Raw genomic sequence first — 15,365 nt, 5'->3', positions numbered from 1 at the left:
TTATTTAATTTATAACGTATTTATTGTCTTAATAAATAAAAGAATGTTTATAAAGAAATAATAACAAAATGATATGTTAATTGTAATTCCCAACACTATACACAGTCGTATCTAATTTTTTTTTTTAAAGTAAATAAATAATACAATTTAATAAATAATATCAGACATCTGACCAGACAATTTATATTTTTTAAATATTTGAAATTATATAAAAATCATAAGTTTAAATATAATTTTTATCAATTTTAATGTATTATATAAATTGAAGTGGTCGATTTATAATATTTAATTCAATAAAATTAAATATATTATTTACTGATGTACTATTAGTGTTACATGGATCAAATTGAGTATAACGAATTTATTATATTTTTAAGTAAATAAATTTTTTGTGACGGTTAAATTTTTTTAATATATTTTTTATATTTGAATAAAATATTTATAATTATAATAAAAAAATTACATTTTATATTAAAAATAGATAGTAATTAAAAACTGTTATATTTAGACTACTTCCTATTAAAATTGGGAAAACAAATTGTTTCTCTCTCTCTCTCTCTCTTTTGTTTTTTGTTTTTTTGTACTTTTATATTGTTCTATTCATGAATATTCTTAAAGTTTCTAGTTCCATAGAATTACTCTTACCAGATATTATCTTAAAATCTTATATAACTTGGATACTATATTATAATATAATAAGATGTAATAGATTTTTAAAATTTTAAAAAATTAATAAGAGTTTAGTTTGTTACTCTCAAAATTTCAGTGTACTAGTAAGTAAGTTTGGATTGGTAAATTAAGTTCAAAGTTCAATATTTTTTGGTAATAAATTTATAAGAATTTCTTCACAACTAGTTTAATATTGATATAGATTATTTGTCTTTAATTAGATGAAGAAAAATTTAGATTCTATGCAAGAAAACTTTTGTATGTTAACAAATTTTTTTGAAGTGTAAAGCAATTTATGGTAAAAGTAATGTAACTTTTGATTTGGGTTAGTAGAAAATTTCTTATTTGCTTGGATATTATAACTTAATTAGAAATTCAATGAGCAAACTAACACATTTGGAAAAGGAAAACACCCTTCACATCTCACTATATATACACATATCATTCCCTCGCTCAATCAGGGTATGATTCAAGCTAAAACCATGATATATGCGTACATCTATATATACATACATGTACCAATACCATATATAATATGACTTTAGGATGAAAGGATTGATGAGAATATATAAAGACTATCTAAGAAAACATTTATAGTCTTTTGTGGGTTTTGGTTCTAGTGTATATATAGCAAATTAATCAAGTCAATCTTGGTCTAATATACACCATAGAAATTACAATGCGTTGAATAATGTCATGTCAGGCTGCTCATAGTTGCCATTGGCTTGGAATTTGCTTTGACACCAAAGGTTTGTATGTGAAATTCGATGGGAATGCAGTGTTTCCACATTACTATAAATTTATTGGTTGGCCTTCTTTTCTGGTTACTTTTAGAAGAGTGGACTTTGAAGAAAGTCTTTTTGGTTTCATGCAAATTACAAATTGCAAATTGCTTCCCTAAATGCCCACAACTGTAGGCACTTCAATTTGTCTCCCCAGCAAAGGATTTGCAGCCGGCAAGATCTTCAATGTGTTGACATTTTGAATCTGCAATACATAATGGGTTTTATTCAGAATTATCTGGAAGATGTCAAGTTGCTTTCCACTTTTTTTGTTAGAGACAGGTTTGTTCACTTCTTGTTTGATGTAATGCCACTGAGAAAAAGTGTCTTGTCAATCTGCTTGTATACACACCCAGCTTTTCCTTTGAGGTGGGTTCAAGTGAGATTCATTATCAGATGAAATATACTTCGTTCTTATTTAATTTACCTTTCTATTTATGAAATTGCAGGGTTTCCCAGGTGCAGAGAGGAAGGAAATTTGTTTTATATGTAATTTTGCAGACTTTTTGATAGGATAAAACTTAGTTATAGCAGACTTATGCCTTATTGGGTTTAAAACATCAAGAGTGATATCTGGTCTTATGGAGGATACAGGGTAGGAAGTAAACAGCAAGAACCTTATCCAGACAGACCATTGATTTCGACTCGCATATTATTTTATAGCAAGTATTTCTTTAGATGCCATTTTTGACTGAGGAAATCTTGAAGCACATGGCTTAAGAGAGATTGAATTGATTGGGAATGCTTTCGAGGTTGGCAAGATGGATTATATTGGACTTTGCATACTCTTTAGAAAATATTAGTGTGATTGGATTCATGCAAGATCTGTTTGGAATCATGCTTGGAAGGAGAGAAGATAAAGACTTTTGTTGATAAAGTTTCACTCTCTGGGGACTGGATTAACCATTGCAGATGTGACAGATAGATAGTGTAGATTTTAGTTTAAGATAGAAGATTTTAGCTTCTGCATAACAAGCATTTGATCAAAACTGTGGATTAAAGGTTAAGAGCCTAAGAAATTACTAAGAAAAGTTGCCTAGCCATTCACAGAACTACTCTGTGAATAAAATACACATAAGCAGATTATTGTTAGTACAAAAACCTACAAGACATGAAAGATAAGATGGGACAGTGCTGAAAATAGCATTTAGCAAAGCAATCTTCATCTTGGTAGACATACCCTGAATATGTCCTCATGACAACATGTGCTTAGGTGATTGATCTCCTTACCCTCTTTTATGCTATGCCAAGTCCAAGTAACATCCTCCATTTACATTATATCAATGCATATCTCAGTGTGATCTGCACTTTATACAGGTCACAATTGTGATCCACAGGCTGGAGAGTTATTGGCACTATCTTCTGTGTTACCTCCATGGCAAATAAAGACTTCTTTTTCATGGTAAGATAAGTGTAACCTGAAGTGGAACACCTTATCCTTTTTGAGATCTTATCTTGTTTGCACCTCCTCTATATTTTTATTGGTACGATGCATGATATAATAAAAAATGTTGGGACCTAGTAATGATTTTTCTTCCTCCTTTTTCTTTTGCATCTTCCCTCAAAGCAAAAGATCAAACAGAACCAATCCTAAATCTATCAGAGGCCTGAATGATCTGAATGACCATAGAGCATGCTTATATTAATGCAAATGGATACACCATTTTGAACTAATGATCAATTTTGAGAAATTTTAGGGAAGTAATATGTCCTTTTATTTAATGAAACCAAGGGAAATTCTTTTGGTTTGAATTTCTCTTTAGATGTATTTATTATTCAGTCACTGTTTACATTTTCTTTCGAGCATTTACTTAATCTCTGAGCGTTATTACTTATCGATTTACTCTAATGTATTAGGAATGAGGTTGATCATGAGTTAGAAATCTGTCGTGATCTCTCGATTTCATATGAATTTAGTATCTACCTCATCTGTGATTGTAACTCACATTGACCTGCCAACATATGTTCTCATGTTTCCTATTTACTGTTCTTGTTTGTTCCTTTGGTTTCATTCCCATACAACAGAAGATGATAATAATTTGAGCACTGATGTTCATTAACGTTGAAGACAGAAACCGTGGGCCCTGCTTATTTGCAACCGCAGCTGCATTTGGCTTTTTCAGGTTCTTGATGTGACTTTGTTTTTGTAAAGAATTTTCAACAGTCAAATTTAGGCAATAATAATTTCATCATTTATGAGACTTTGTGGTTTTAAACTTTTGCTAGTTATTGATAAATCATGAACTATATATTATATATATACTGTTTTCAGCAAGATGCATGCACTTCGGTGTACGAAAAAGCTGTTGACAGTCTCAACCTTGATTTAGATGTGCTTCAACTTTTTAGCATGTTCGAGTTCATTTTTAAGCCCATCAAGAAAGATATACGTAAATTATGGCAATATGTAGTGTTTCATGGTGGTCCTTGGAGCTGATTTTTTACTGGAATCAAGCACATTGGAAATGAAACTGCAGAGTAACTCATTCATAAAAAAAACACAATACATTTCTGGGACTAATTGTACTATTGCTTTTTTTTTGTCCTTTTTTTTTTTTGAGGCAACTGCCATGAAGAAAGAACCTGCAAACTCTCAGAAAACTAAAACAAAAGAAAGAAGAAGACAAAGGATGGGGGAAAGAAAAAACGATCATGTAGGAGAAGAATAAATTTAAAATGAAGATATAATTTTCCTTTTTCTAGGCAATTTTTTTTTCATCTCTGACTTTGTCATGTTTCAGGAAATTGAATTTCTCCATCTTCTTGGTGTCTTTTTATTCTGTTCTGCAGCAGAAGGGATTTGAGGTCCAAGATCATGGTTATCTAAAGTAGTCATCTTGGTGAATTTGCTCAGTTTCTTCCACCCAGTTGTCCATGCTGATGTCTGTTTCTGCTTTGTCAACTTATCAAACTGCCTCTGCAAATTCTCCATATCACTTTGGAGCTCTAGATATTTGGTCTTAACACTTTCAAGCTCAAATTTGAGTGTGTTAATATCCTTCTTGGCGGCTGTCCAGCCTTCTTGAAAAGATTGTGGCGTCCCTTCAAGTAGCGTTTTTCGATTCGGTATCATGGGCTGGTACTGACCTTCACCACCTTCTTTAAGGGTGCTGTTTGCCAAGGCATTACTTATCTTAACCTGCTCTGAGAAGAGGACTTGCACCACGACTCTAAGAGGGAGCCTTTCATTTTGTGCAGCGTGCATGCAGGCGTCAATGGAGAGCTTTTGGCAATCCATCACTCGGCAGAGTCGCTTCCTCTCATGCTCAGTGAGTGTTGGATGAGCCTGTTCATTTGTTTGATGAGTTAGAACTTCATGCCAGAAGGATTACACAAGCAGATTTCTTATTCCAGAATTAAAATCAAAGCGAAATGATATTTGTTTTCTTTTTCTTCCTCCTGCTTTCCTTGGTTGAATTCTACCTAAAAGCGTCTGTATTGCTCATTGTAATTTCACTGCCTACCTATGCAACTCTACACTGGATATTTCAGTTTTTTGTCCTTTCTTGTACTAAAAGTTTGTCCTTAAGGTAATGTACATATATATGTGTGTGTATATATATTTTTCAGATGAAAGAAGCCTCCATACTATCTGACACAAAAATCTTGAATCTTTTTATTTGGATCTCTAGTCACCATAAATTTTCCTTGCGTAACATAGTAATTATATGAATATATGTATATTCAACATCCATCTACGGCGTGTATATGTTTGCATGTATATATTCCCCGGAGATAGGAGCAACAATGGTTCAGTATAATAATGGAGGAAGTTCACTATGCCGCCCGCTTTGGCATTTTATATAAGTTCTTCAGTTTGCAATAAGAAATGAGTATGCACAGACATATTTCTCTGACTACATAGAACTGTGAACTTCTGAAAATCAGAAAGGACAAAAAAAACGAGAGTTACCTTAAGATAAGAATCGATTGCTCGATAAAGGCCATCGTCACATGTCCTTGCAGATTCTGGCAATGCTTCTGCTAATACCTGGAACTTTGTCAGAGACAGATTTCTATCTCTGGCAACCTCTGTAAGATAACTGTCAACGAGTCTTGCCACTCGCATCTTAGCATTCGGATTGGCAGTCCTTTGAGCTCCATCATACATGTGCTTATCAGAAAATGATGCCCTGCTTGGACTTGAACTTTCTGTCTGTTCTTGAACAAGAAAATGTTCCAACAGTCTCTGAACAAGATCCACATCATACAATGTTTCGCCTTTATTGTAAGACGGAATCAGAAGATCTGCCAGTGTTGCCTGTTCAAACTGCATTCCAACTCTTTTCTCTAACTCAGTAACCAATGCAGGTGCTACTTTCAACATATTAGCCATTCTCAGAAGCCGGAGAAGGAAGCTACAAGACACACTATCTTTCTGTGGTGGGATTATACTGATTAGGCTCTCGATGATCATTCGTTGATCTTTAGACTGAATTGTCGGAGTATCTTCTCTTGTTCCTGCCACAATCATGTGGAGTCCGCCTTTCCAGCTGTTACTACTGCTGCTATTACTATTACTACTAACACTCATTTCATCACCTCCTCCTGACCCCTCTTTGATCAACCCAGGAAGCCATTTCGCTGCATAATGCATTATTGAGGCTCCAATCAATTCGAACCTCATGCCTTTAACCTTGATTGCCGTAATGACTCTAACAAAATGGTCAATTCTGAGAATTGAAACATCCTCAAACCACCAATCGGGAGGAACTGGCTGGTTTCGACTCGGGCTGGAGTCTTTGAGATCGTTCCATTTGGGGCTGGAGGCTTTCTGCGATTTTCCGGTGTATGCCCATCTTATTCCTTTTGGATTGGCACAAGCTTTCCAGGCTATAGACTCACTGCATCTTCTCACAATTTGAAGGTTCTCTGCCCATGGAGACAGCTTTTCACAACTCTTCAATACCAAAATAGAATCTCTCCAGGAAGACAACACAACATAACTGAGAAAAGCCTCAGTTTTGAAAATCAGATTGCCTTCTTCCAAATCCTCTGTCATTTCCAGATACTCAGCAGCACATCTCAGGCCTGATATGTTAGCCGCTGTTAGATCAACAGCAATTCCATAGCAGAATTTGGCCGCTAGCTCAAATGCCTCGTACCCTCCGGGAAGATCATCCAAACATATCTTGCTTAGCTCCAAGTCTCTCGATTCGTAGATAAGCCTATTCATCTTCCCACTCCGAGAAAGCAAGGGAAACTTTGGAAACAATTAAGAAAAGAAAAAACATGTTATTCAATACTTGTTCTTCTGTTTCAAGCACTTGGAAGCTAAAGAATTCAGCGATCAAATTACCTTGTGTAGGTGGAAATCTACATCTCCAACTTGAACAAGAAGATCGCTTGGAATATCAGTAGCAACGTACCTACAAAACCCACCAAATTTATTTCTTTTAACTTAAAATAATTATTTATAAATATTTGTTGAATCGTTTATAGTTAGTTAGTATTCAGGAGAAGAAAACCTATAAGTATATAACTCTGGCTAATCTGCAACATTTAACCAAAGAATGAACAAGAAAAGAAAGAGGAGGAAAGAGAGCTCATGTTTCTTCCACAGAAATAAATGGATTCTGCATTCATATCAACATACCAAGACTGGCCTCTTAGCTCAAAACCATCAGTCTTGACACCGTGTTTGCTTGAGCTCATGACTCCATTGCCATACTCTCTCCCTCCAAGGGACTCACTCTCTGATTCCCACATGGTGGAGACTAGAAACCCAGGAAAAGAAACAGAACTAATGTAAGGATTTTCGCGAGAAAACTCTCCAACGACTAAAAGAAGTACAAGAGGGAAAAAATGAAACGCAGAAGTTAGAAGGTGAAGTGAGAGGAGAGCAAGAGTGGATTGAAAGAAAAAAAAGGGGGAAGGGGAGAGAATTCCCACATGGGATGCTTGGAATTATCTTAACTTGTCGGATTATCTCACTGATTTTCAAGAACCACAGGCTGTGAAGTAATGGGCAAACGCAGCTGCACTGTTTTTGGATCGTTTCATTTTCTTTTTTCTTCTTTACTGTTAAACTTTGGATTTTTCAGATACTTTTCTAAGCATAAAGAGATTAAGGACTTCCTTTCTCTCTCTCTCTCTCTCTCTCTCTCTTTAATAATAATATTTTCACTTATGGTTAGTATTTTTCTCCTCCTTACGTAAAATTGTGTTATAATTAATTTATATAAATAAAATAAAAGATAAATATTTTCTCAATTTAATTATATGTTATTGTATTTACATGTTTATTAATTATGAGTTTGAAGAACAGGAAAAATAAAAAATAAAAAATAAAAACAAAACCATTCCTGTGTTGGTAGAGAATTTTTGTTGGCTTTTGAAAGTATAAAGTATAAAATAATTTATAAAATTATTTGGACCACTATTTTAGTGGATTATATTTATTCTCTCTGGATTAACTTCAGGAACATGTCATACAAAATTTATTACACTCTGAGAGTTTCAGTCAGTTTCACATCCAGTTATATATATATATATATATATATATACATATATGTGTATATGTTCGAATTTAATCTTTATTGTATGTGTATGGTTATTCTCAACTGTATATTAATATTTTTTCAACGGTTGTATAGAAATATTCATATCTTATGTGGGTCCTAACTAAAAGTAATTTTCTTTTTTTTCAAATTAAATAAGTTTAGTATATAGTTTTCTATAGAAATAAGTTTAGACATTTAATGCATGAAAATCATTTTTAATCATAATTGCTACTTCTAAGAATAAGGACATCTATCATTTATAGTATCACCTATCTCAATTAACACACGACTGCCACGTGGCTTTCATAATTTTATTTATTTACTTAATATATTTCTTCTTCTTCTTTATATATATTTGTTATAATCTTGACGAATTTTTTCTTTTGAATCAAAATAGGTTTTTTTTTTTTTTTGAATTTACAAATATTATAAATCAACAATGTTAAATGCATTAGAATATTTATAAAAATATGATCACGTAGCTATCGAGAATATATATTTTTACGATCAATATATACTAATTTAAATTAAACTTTAAAAATAAATAATCTTGTAATTCAAAATATTTTAAGGGTTTATAAGTTAGATGAATTTCAAAATGTATAAAAATATTCTTCGAGTTAAAAATATGAAGTAAATGTTTGTAGTTCGAACATTCATGATATTGGAATTTTTTTTTTTTTTTTTTTTCATCATCTTGCTCTTGCTTGTGTGACTCTTGTTTAAAAATTCCAAAACCAAATACAATATATATATATATATATATATATATCATAATTTAATTCCGAATTAAACATGGTTCCATAAAATTATTATTATTTTATTTATCTAAAAACTCATGAACGCTCGTAGTGGGCATCCAAATTTCACATGCAGTGAACCAATTTTGGAAAGTCCCAGTACATTAGCCTGGTCTGGTGTATGTTGTAGATGTACGTAATAATTTTTTATTTCCTTAAAGAAAAAATATATTAAAAAAAAAATTAAAAAACATACGTACGGGTGGCATGGCGTCTCGATCTGTCCACTCTCTGACTATATGTATATATATATGTATATGTATATGTATATATATCTTTTTCCTTACGATAATTAATTATTTCAAATGGAACTGTGAAAAATGATAAGAGTTTCCAACACATTTATTTAATTATTTATTTTAAAAAATATTGGAAGAAGAAGTCCCATGCACTGACATGCATTTGAAAAGTGCATCTCTTTCTACTGTTTCAGGTCCCTCAGCCTTCTATCTTTCTGTCTTTCTCCCGCTTTTCATTAGCCCACCATCACCATATTACATATACATATATGCAAGTATATATATATATATATATATATATATGCTGTATGGACTTCCACCCTCTTCTACTATCGGGGCTGGTCAAGGATTAAATGATTAATTTCCCTACACCACCCAAAACTTTTGAGTTTCAGGAGAAATGCATGCATATCAATACACACATGTGTACGTATATATATATATATATATATATATGCACTTGAAAGCATAATCAACAGGATGCTGACCTGCCCACAAAAAGATTCATTTTGTAACAAGCTCTAACCGTGAAAAATTATTAATATTTTTCTAATAAAAATTAATTAATACATACCGATTAATTGCACTTCTTAATATTATATATATATGTATTTATGTATGTATGTATACGTGTATGGTATAGATATTTTTTAATTATTAGATATAATTTGTCATCATTGTTAATTATAATTGAAGTTCGTATATATATATATATATTTCAGAGTAGCTAATTATTAGCACTTGTGAGAAATGAATGATTATTTTGTGGTGGTGATAATTAAATGAGGGAGGAAACTGGTCAAAGAGCAATAAACACGACCTTCCTGCAACGCAATAACGCTGAAAACGAAAGTAGGGTCCCTTATCATACATTTTGCTAACTCCTCTCCATCCATCAATATATATTGTATATGTATATGTATATATATGCCTAACTATTTGCAATTTTACTCTACATATATTTGTCGTCCTTCTCTTGCATTTGATAGTAATATATATATATATATATATATATATATATATACATAGTTAAGGCGTACATAGAGACTAAAGTTAATCTGTTGTAATAACATTATTTACAAGTTTGGTTATGTTGAAAAAAAAAAAAAGAAGACTTAAAAAAGAAATATATAGCTTAGACTAGTGGTTAAAATTTAAGTAATAAACAAATGAAAACTGCAAAATGTTGGGTCGTTTTGATCACCTAAAGGCACTACAATATTCTTTTTCTTTTCCTAATTTTTTGGTTATATATACACATACATACATACATACATACATACATACATATCTTATATTATATTATTCACGGATTGATAGTTTATATATATATATATATATATATGTGAAGGATATTATTGGCAATTGATAAGCTGTTTGCACCGAAAGGATAGGGTCCCAATTATTTACGCATTACTTGGATTTTTGCCTTTTCATGGGTGTAATATATACATATATATATAAGCATTTTAATTTTATTTAAAAAATATTTTTGGATTTTTTAATCTATTATAACTACTCAATTAAAAAATAATAATTATTACATATATCCTAATTCCTTAAATTATGAGTAATGGGGTAAGTTTAAGTTTTGTTAAATAAAGTATTATAAAATAATAAGTATTATGTTTTAAATTCATAAAATTTAAATAGAATATAAAGTTTTTAATTATGAAACTACAATATTTATGATTTATTTATTTATTTATTAACTAAAAGTTTGTTTGTATCTCTTTTAAATAAAAGTTCATTAATTTTTAATTTGTTATTAAGAAAGAATGACTTACTTTAATTAAAAAATTAAATTTAAAAATGCTAAGATATCAATAATAGACCATTCATATATAATAGTTAGTGATTAAAATTCTTATACTTTATTTGAATGTTATGAATTCAAATTTTATTATATATGTACAATTTGTCATTTTATATATATATGTATTATGGGTCGATAGTGATTAACTTATAATATATTATTCAATAAAATAAAAAAAAACTTATTTTATTAGTATGTAACTTATTCCCGATAAATCATGACATATCCATACGGAAGAAATATTTCGTTACAATTAAATTTGCTTAATTACAAAAATCCAACTTGCTTCTTTTTTAAAGAAGAATATTAATAACAAAATCTGATTCTAAATGTAATTTTACAACGAACATTATGATTAACTTAAATCCAGTACTTTTTAATTTATGATATATTAATATAGATGTTTTTAATACTGAAAATTTTCTTTTTTAAAAAATAATAAATAAATATGTAATATCCAAATTAATTTTAATGTAACTTAAATTAATTTATAAATATATTTTTTTAATTTTTAATTTTAATTTAGTGTAAAAATGAAGAAAATTTAATGAATGATGAAATTGAAAATAATTTTTTAAAAAAATAGGTTAAAATTTGGGTTCTGAAATATTTTTGAAAGAAAATTCAGAAACTAGAGGTCAAAATACAATTTAAAAAAATTGTGCCATGTAGGACGCCTACTAAGCAGCCCTGACGAACCGGAGCGCGCCGCGTGGCAACGTCCGCGGTGCCACACGAGTGATTCGCGTGCTCGTGATCGGATGGTCCAGATTCGCTCCCGTGCACACGGACGATTCGGATGCGTTCCCTCCTCAAATACGATCGGACGGTCAGATTTAGACGCGATCAACAGTCCATATTTATTTTCTATTTAAACGTGATCGGACGGTTCAGATTAAACGCGATATACGGTCCATATTAAATGAGGATGGATATAAATAACCCTCTTCATACCAAACCCTAACCCTAACCGCTAGACCCTCCCTGCAAGAGAAGAAGACCCGGCTGTTGGAAAGGAAGCCGCCACCACCTGCCGCCGCGTCGAAGCTACTTCCGACCGCCAAAACAGGTAAAAATTTTGCTTAGAATTTAATTTTAAACACCCTCATGGCCAAATCGGAGCAAAAGAACAGGCAGATTTGCCGAAAACTGCAAGCAAAGTCCGACGCTGCTGTAGCGGGAAATTGCAAAAATCACCTCCGATGAGGCCCTTCCTGATTCTAGTTCTGCCTAATTTTTCCACCGTTGTAATCACTATTTCCTTTTCTATAGGTTGATAGAAGCAAAACAGCCAACTGCAAAAATAAGCCGATGGAGCCGCCGCACCGGAGGACCCCGCCGCCGGTAAGTTTTGATTTTTTATTTTTTTTCAGTCAACCGAGACCCCTTAACGTGTTTTCTCATAGGGATTGATGTAAAACCGGCCGAAAATAGCTGATCCGAGGCAGACTGCCACCACGGGAGATGGCATCGTCGCCGGAACACTGCGGAGTCGCCATGCCGGAATTTTAGAATTGGCCAAAAAAGGGTCCTGACACTATTTTTGGATTTTTTGGGATATTTGTAGGTACTTGTAGCACGTTTTAATCCTTGAAAAAAATTCAAGAAATCCAGGGACCGCCAGTAAGTGCAGCCAACAAGTTTAGTTTTTCGAGTATCGAATTGAATAAGAATCTTTTACCATATTATCTGCTATTGAATTGAAATAAAATTAACAATAATGCGGTATTTTGTGCAATTTAGAAAATATCCATAATTAATTAGGGGTTACTAATCGAACCAAAACCAAAAATTATTTACTATTAATTCTGTTGATTGATTTTACAGTATGAATGCATAGTAGTATCTAATTGATTGATTTTATAGCTTTGAATGTAGTTATTATTTGTTTTATGTGTTTACGGTTGAATTGAAAAAAAAATGGAGATTAAAAAAAATAGAAAATTTATGTGATTAAGTGAATAGATGAACTAAAAGCCTTACTAGATATTCTGGGAGATGGTGGATGGATCGAGTACATAGAGAACCTTATCGTGAACGTTGTCTCATACCAGACGTGGTATCAAGACTTGGTAATTTGGTGCTCGTACCGGACAGGGTATGGAGACGGTCCGTTTCACCCTCATACCGGACGAGGTATTAAGATTTAGTAATTTGGCACTCATACCGGATGGGGTATGGGGACGACCCGTTAATTTGAAATGTTAAAAGTAAGGGTTCATGCGTTGTAGGGACATCCATATGAACTCACATGGATATTAGTGGGCTGATAAAGGATAAAATTGTTGTTCCAATCAATTACACATGAAATCATAATTTGTGTCATGTTATTGTCTCTATAAGTTTTTTTATAAATCTTACTATGGTAAGTAGATGGTAAACGATTTAGTTTATGATAAATGAATTTGTTTAATTAAGAGCTCCATTAGTTATTTTGATTTTTCTACCAATCTTCATTTCTGTGTCGGTGAATAGCGTGATATTTTTACTGAACTAGTGTAACTCATTCTTTATTTAACTATTTCAGATCAAGAGTATCAAGATCCAGAACCCGATCCATAAGAAGGTCGCAAGTAGGATACCAGTTTTATTTATTTTTGGTTTATTTCTTAATTTTTTTTTTTGTATTTCCTTCAAAAGGATAATGGTCCGTAGTACTATTTGGTACTTTAAGTTATTGTGTAAGGAATGTAAACCATAACTAATTATTTCGCTTCCGCACTTAATTTATAATTTATTTTCTTTAGAATTCTGAGATAGTTATAGTTGGTATCAGAGTCGCGTTCCTCGGACTTATTCCTTACACAAAATCCTTATGAAACATCAAAAATAATGAATTATCACTCAATCGTTCCTTATGAAATGCAAGTACAGATAGATGAGGAGAGGAAGACCCCCACTAAACTGAGCAGGCCAGGAGGGTTCGCTTAGAGAGGATGTTGACCGGTTATTTGAGATGTTGGAGAGACTCATTGCTGCCCAGCAGGCCCATGAGGAAAGGAGGGAGCTACCTGACCCTCCTCCGTTACCACAGGTTGAGCCACCCCTATAGTGACAGCATCCCGAGCCACCCCGATACAATCATGCTCCTCCACAGTACCCTCCGACACACCACAATATGATCCGGTATCCCAGCCACAGTAACACCCGGCACCACCACAGTATGGCTTAGTACCCCAACCGCATCACCCAACACCACCACAATACAATCTGGTGCCTCCAATGTATCATCCAGTACCACCGTATGGCCATCCAGTATACCTGCAGCACAGTGCAGCCCCTCTTTCACGGGACACAGTTCTTCCCATGATAGACCTAAACTACATTGAAAGGTATAAAAGACTAAACCTATCTACTTTTGCAGGGGGGATCCTCCTTTGAAGAGGCTGAGTACTGGTTAGTTGAGACAGAGAAGGTCTTCTCGACACTTGGGATGATTCTTGAATAGAAAGTCATCCTTGCTACCTACATGCTGGTGAGAGAAGTAGGCCGCTGATGGCAACTCAAGCAGGCCACCCTGCTCGTTCCATATACTTGAGAACAGTTCCTGATGGCCTTTCATGCAGAGTACCTTTTAGAACATCTTTGATATCTGAAGGAGATGGAGTTTGCACACTTAGTCCAGGAAGACATAATTGTATTAGAATATGCTCGCAAGTTCTTAGAGTTTGGCCGGTATTCCTCTGAGAGCATGATGGATGAAGGCAGGAAGGCTAGAAGGTTCAAGTGGGGTCTCCGTCCTGAGATCAGACAACAGTTGTATGTGCTAGAGCTTAGTACTTATTCGGCTGTTCTGACCAAGGCACAGTTAGTGGAGAGGAACCTTCGCACATTCCCTCAAGCAGTAGGGAACCTCAAGCCCTCGACTCCACATCGCAGATCAGCACCTACTGCATTTGTTCAACAAAATAAGAGACTCAAGCAGATGACTCAAGCTCCCCCTCAGGTTCCAGCAGCAGGATGCGGTAAGACCTGTTAGCACTGTGACAAGGATCATGGGCACCGACCCTTCTATTGCCTCAACAACATCTGCCGCATATGTGGTAGCACCCAATATTATACAAGGAAGTGCCTGATGAACCAAAACCAGGTTAGATCTCCTATTCAGAGCAAGACTTACAACCTCACTCAGCCAGATGCAGAAGCCAGTCCGGACGTGGTATAAGCTATGTACACTATCTGTAACCATCTTGCTCATATTTTGATTGATATTGGTGTATCACATTCATTTATTTTACATATTTTTGCATCAAAATTAAATGTATTATCTGAAAAACTTGATTCTGTGTTATTTGTGTCTACTTTTGGGAGTAGGAAACTACTGGGGAGGTTGTATACAGAGCCTGTGTCATAGATATAGTAGATATAAAATTGAGTGTGGACTTAATAGAAATTGACACGGGAGACTTTGATATAATTTTAAGAATGAACTTACTAGCGGCGTATCACGCCACTATAGATTGTTTTAACAAGAAGGTTGTATTCAACCCTCCTAATGAGGAGTTATTTATAAATTAATAAAATCATTTAACATTGATTTACCTCATGGAAAATTT

General features: G+C 33.3%; 1 protein-coding gene and 1 long non-coding RNA gene across 11 annotated transcripts; one reads left to right on the top strand and one right to left on the bottom strand.

Annotated features, from left to right (window-relative positions):
• The first annotated feature begins 947 nt into the window (after positions 1-947).
• LOC110812562 (uncharacterized) lies at positions 948-5,030 on the top strand. 9 transcript variants are annotated; one of them, XR_002539307.2, is made up of 5 exons: positions 948-2,664; positions 2,769-2,853; positions 3,477-3,574; positions 4,013-4,105; positions 4,193-5,030. It is a non-coding gene; the product is annotated as an uncharacterized LOC110812562 (long non-coding RNA). The 9 variants fall into 9 exon arrangements; XR_015821569.1 differs by having other exon boundaries at positions 953-1,418; positions 1,587-2,853; XR_015821567.1 differs by having other exon boundaries at positions 957-1,820; positions 1,901-2,853.
• Positions 3,911-7,533, bottom strand: NPH3 (Phototropic-responsive NPH3 family protein). 2 transcript variants are annotated; one of them, XM_088222672.1, is made up of 5 exons: positions 7,344-7,533; positions 7,048-7,168; positions 6,751-6,820; positions 5,365-6,654; positions 3,911-4,737 (listed from the first exon to the last, which is right to left on the bottom strand). In XM_088222672.1, exons 2-5 carry the CDS (start codon positions 7,158-7,160, stop codon positions 4,189-4,191), a joined length of 2,022 nt encoding a protein of 673 aa, XP_088078798.1. In that variant the 5' UTR covers positions 7,161-7,168; positions 7,344-7,533; the 3' UTR covers positions 3,911-4,188. The 2 variants fall into 2 exon arrangements, with proteins under 2 accessions (XP_088078798.1, XP_088078799.1); XM_088222673.1 differs by having other exon boundaries at positions 7,369-7,533.
• Between the last annotated feature and the right edge of the window lie 7,832 nt (positions 7,534-15,365).

This window comes from Carica papaya, chromosome 6, assembly GCF_054855325.1.
Source record: "Carica papaya isolate Zhongbai chromosome 6, ASM5485532v1, whole genome shotgun sequence".
Lineage (NCBI taxonomy): Eukaryota > Viridiplantae > Streptophyta > Magnoliopsida > Brassicales > Caricaceae > Carica > Carica papaya.
The sequence above is the reverse complement of the archived record's forward strand: the minus strand, read 5'-3'. Positions and strand labels throughout refer to the sequence as shown.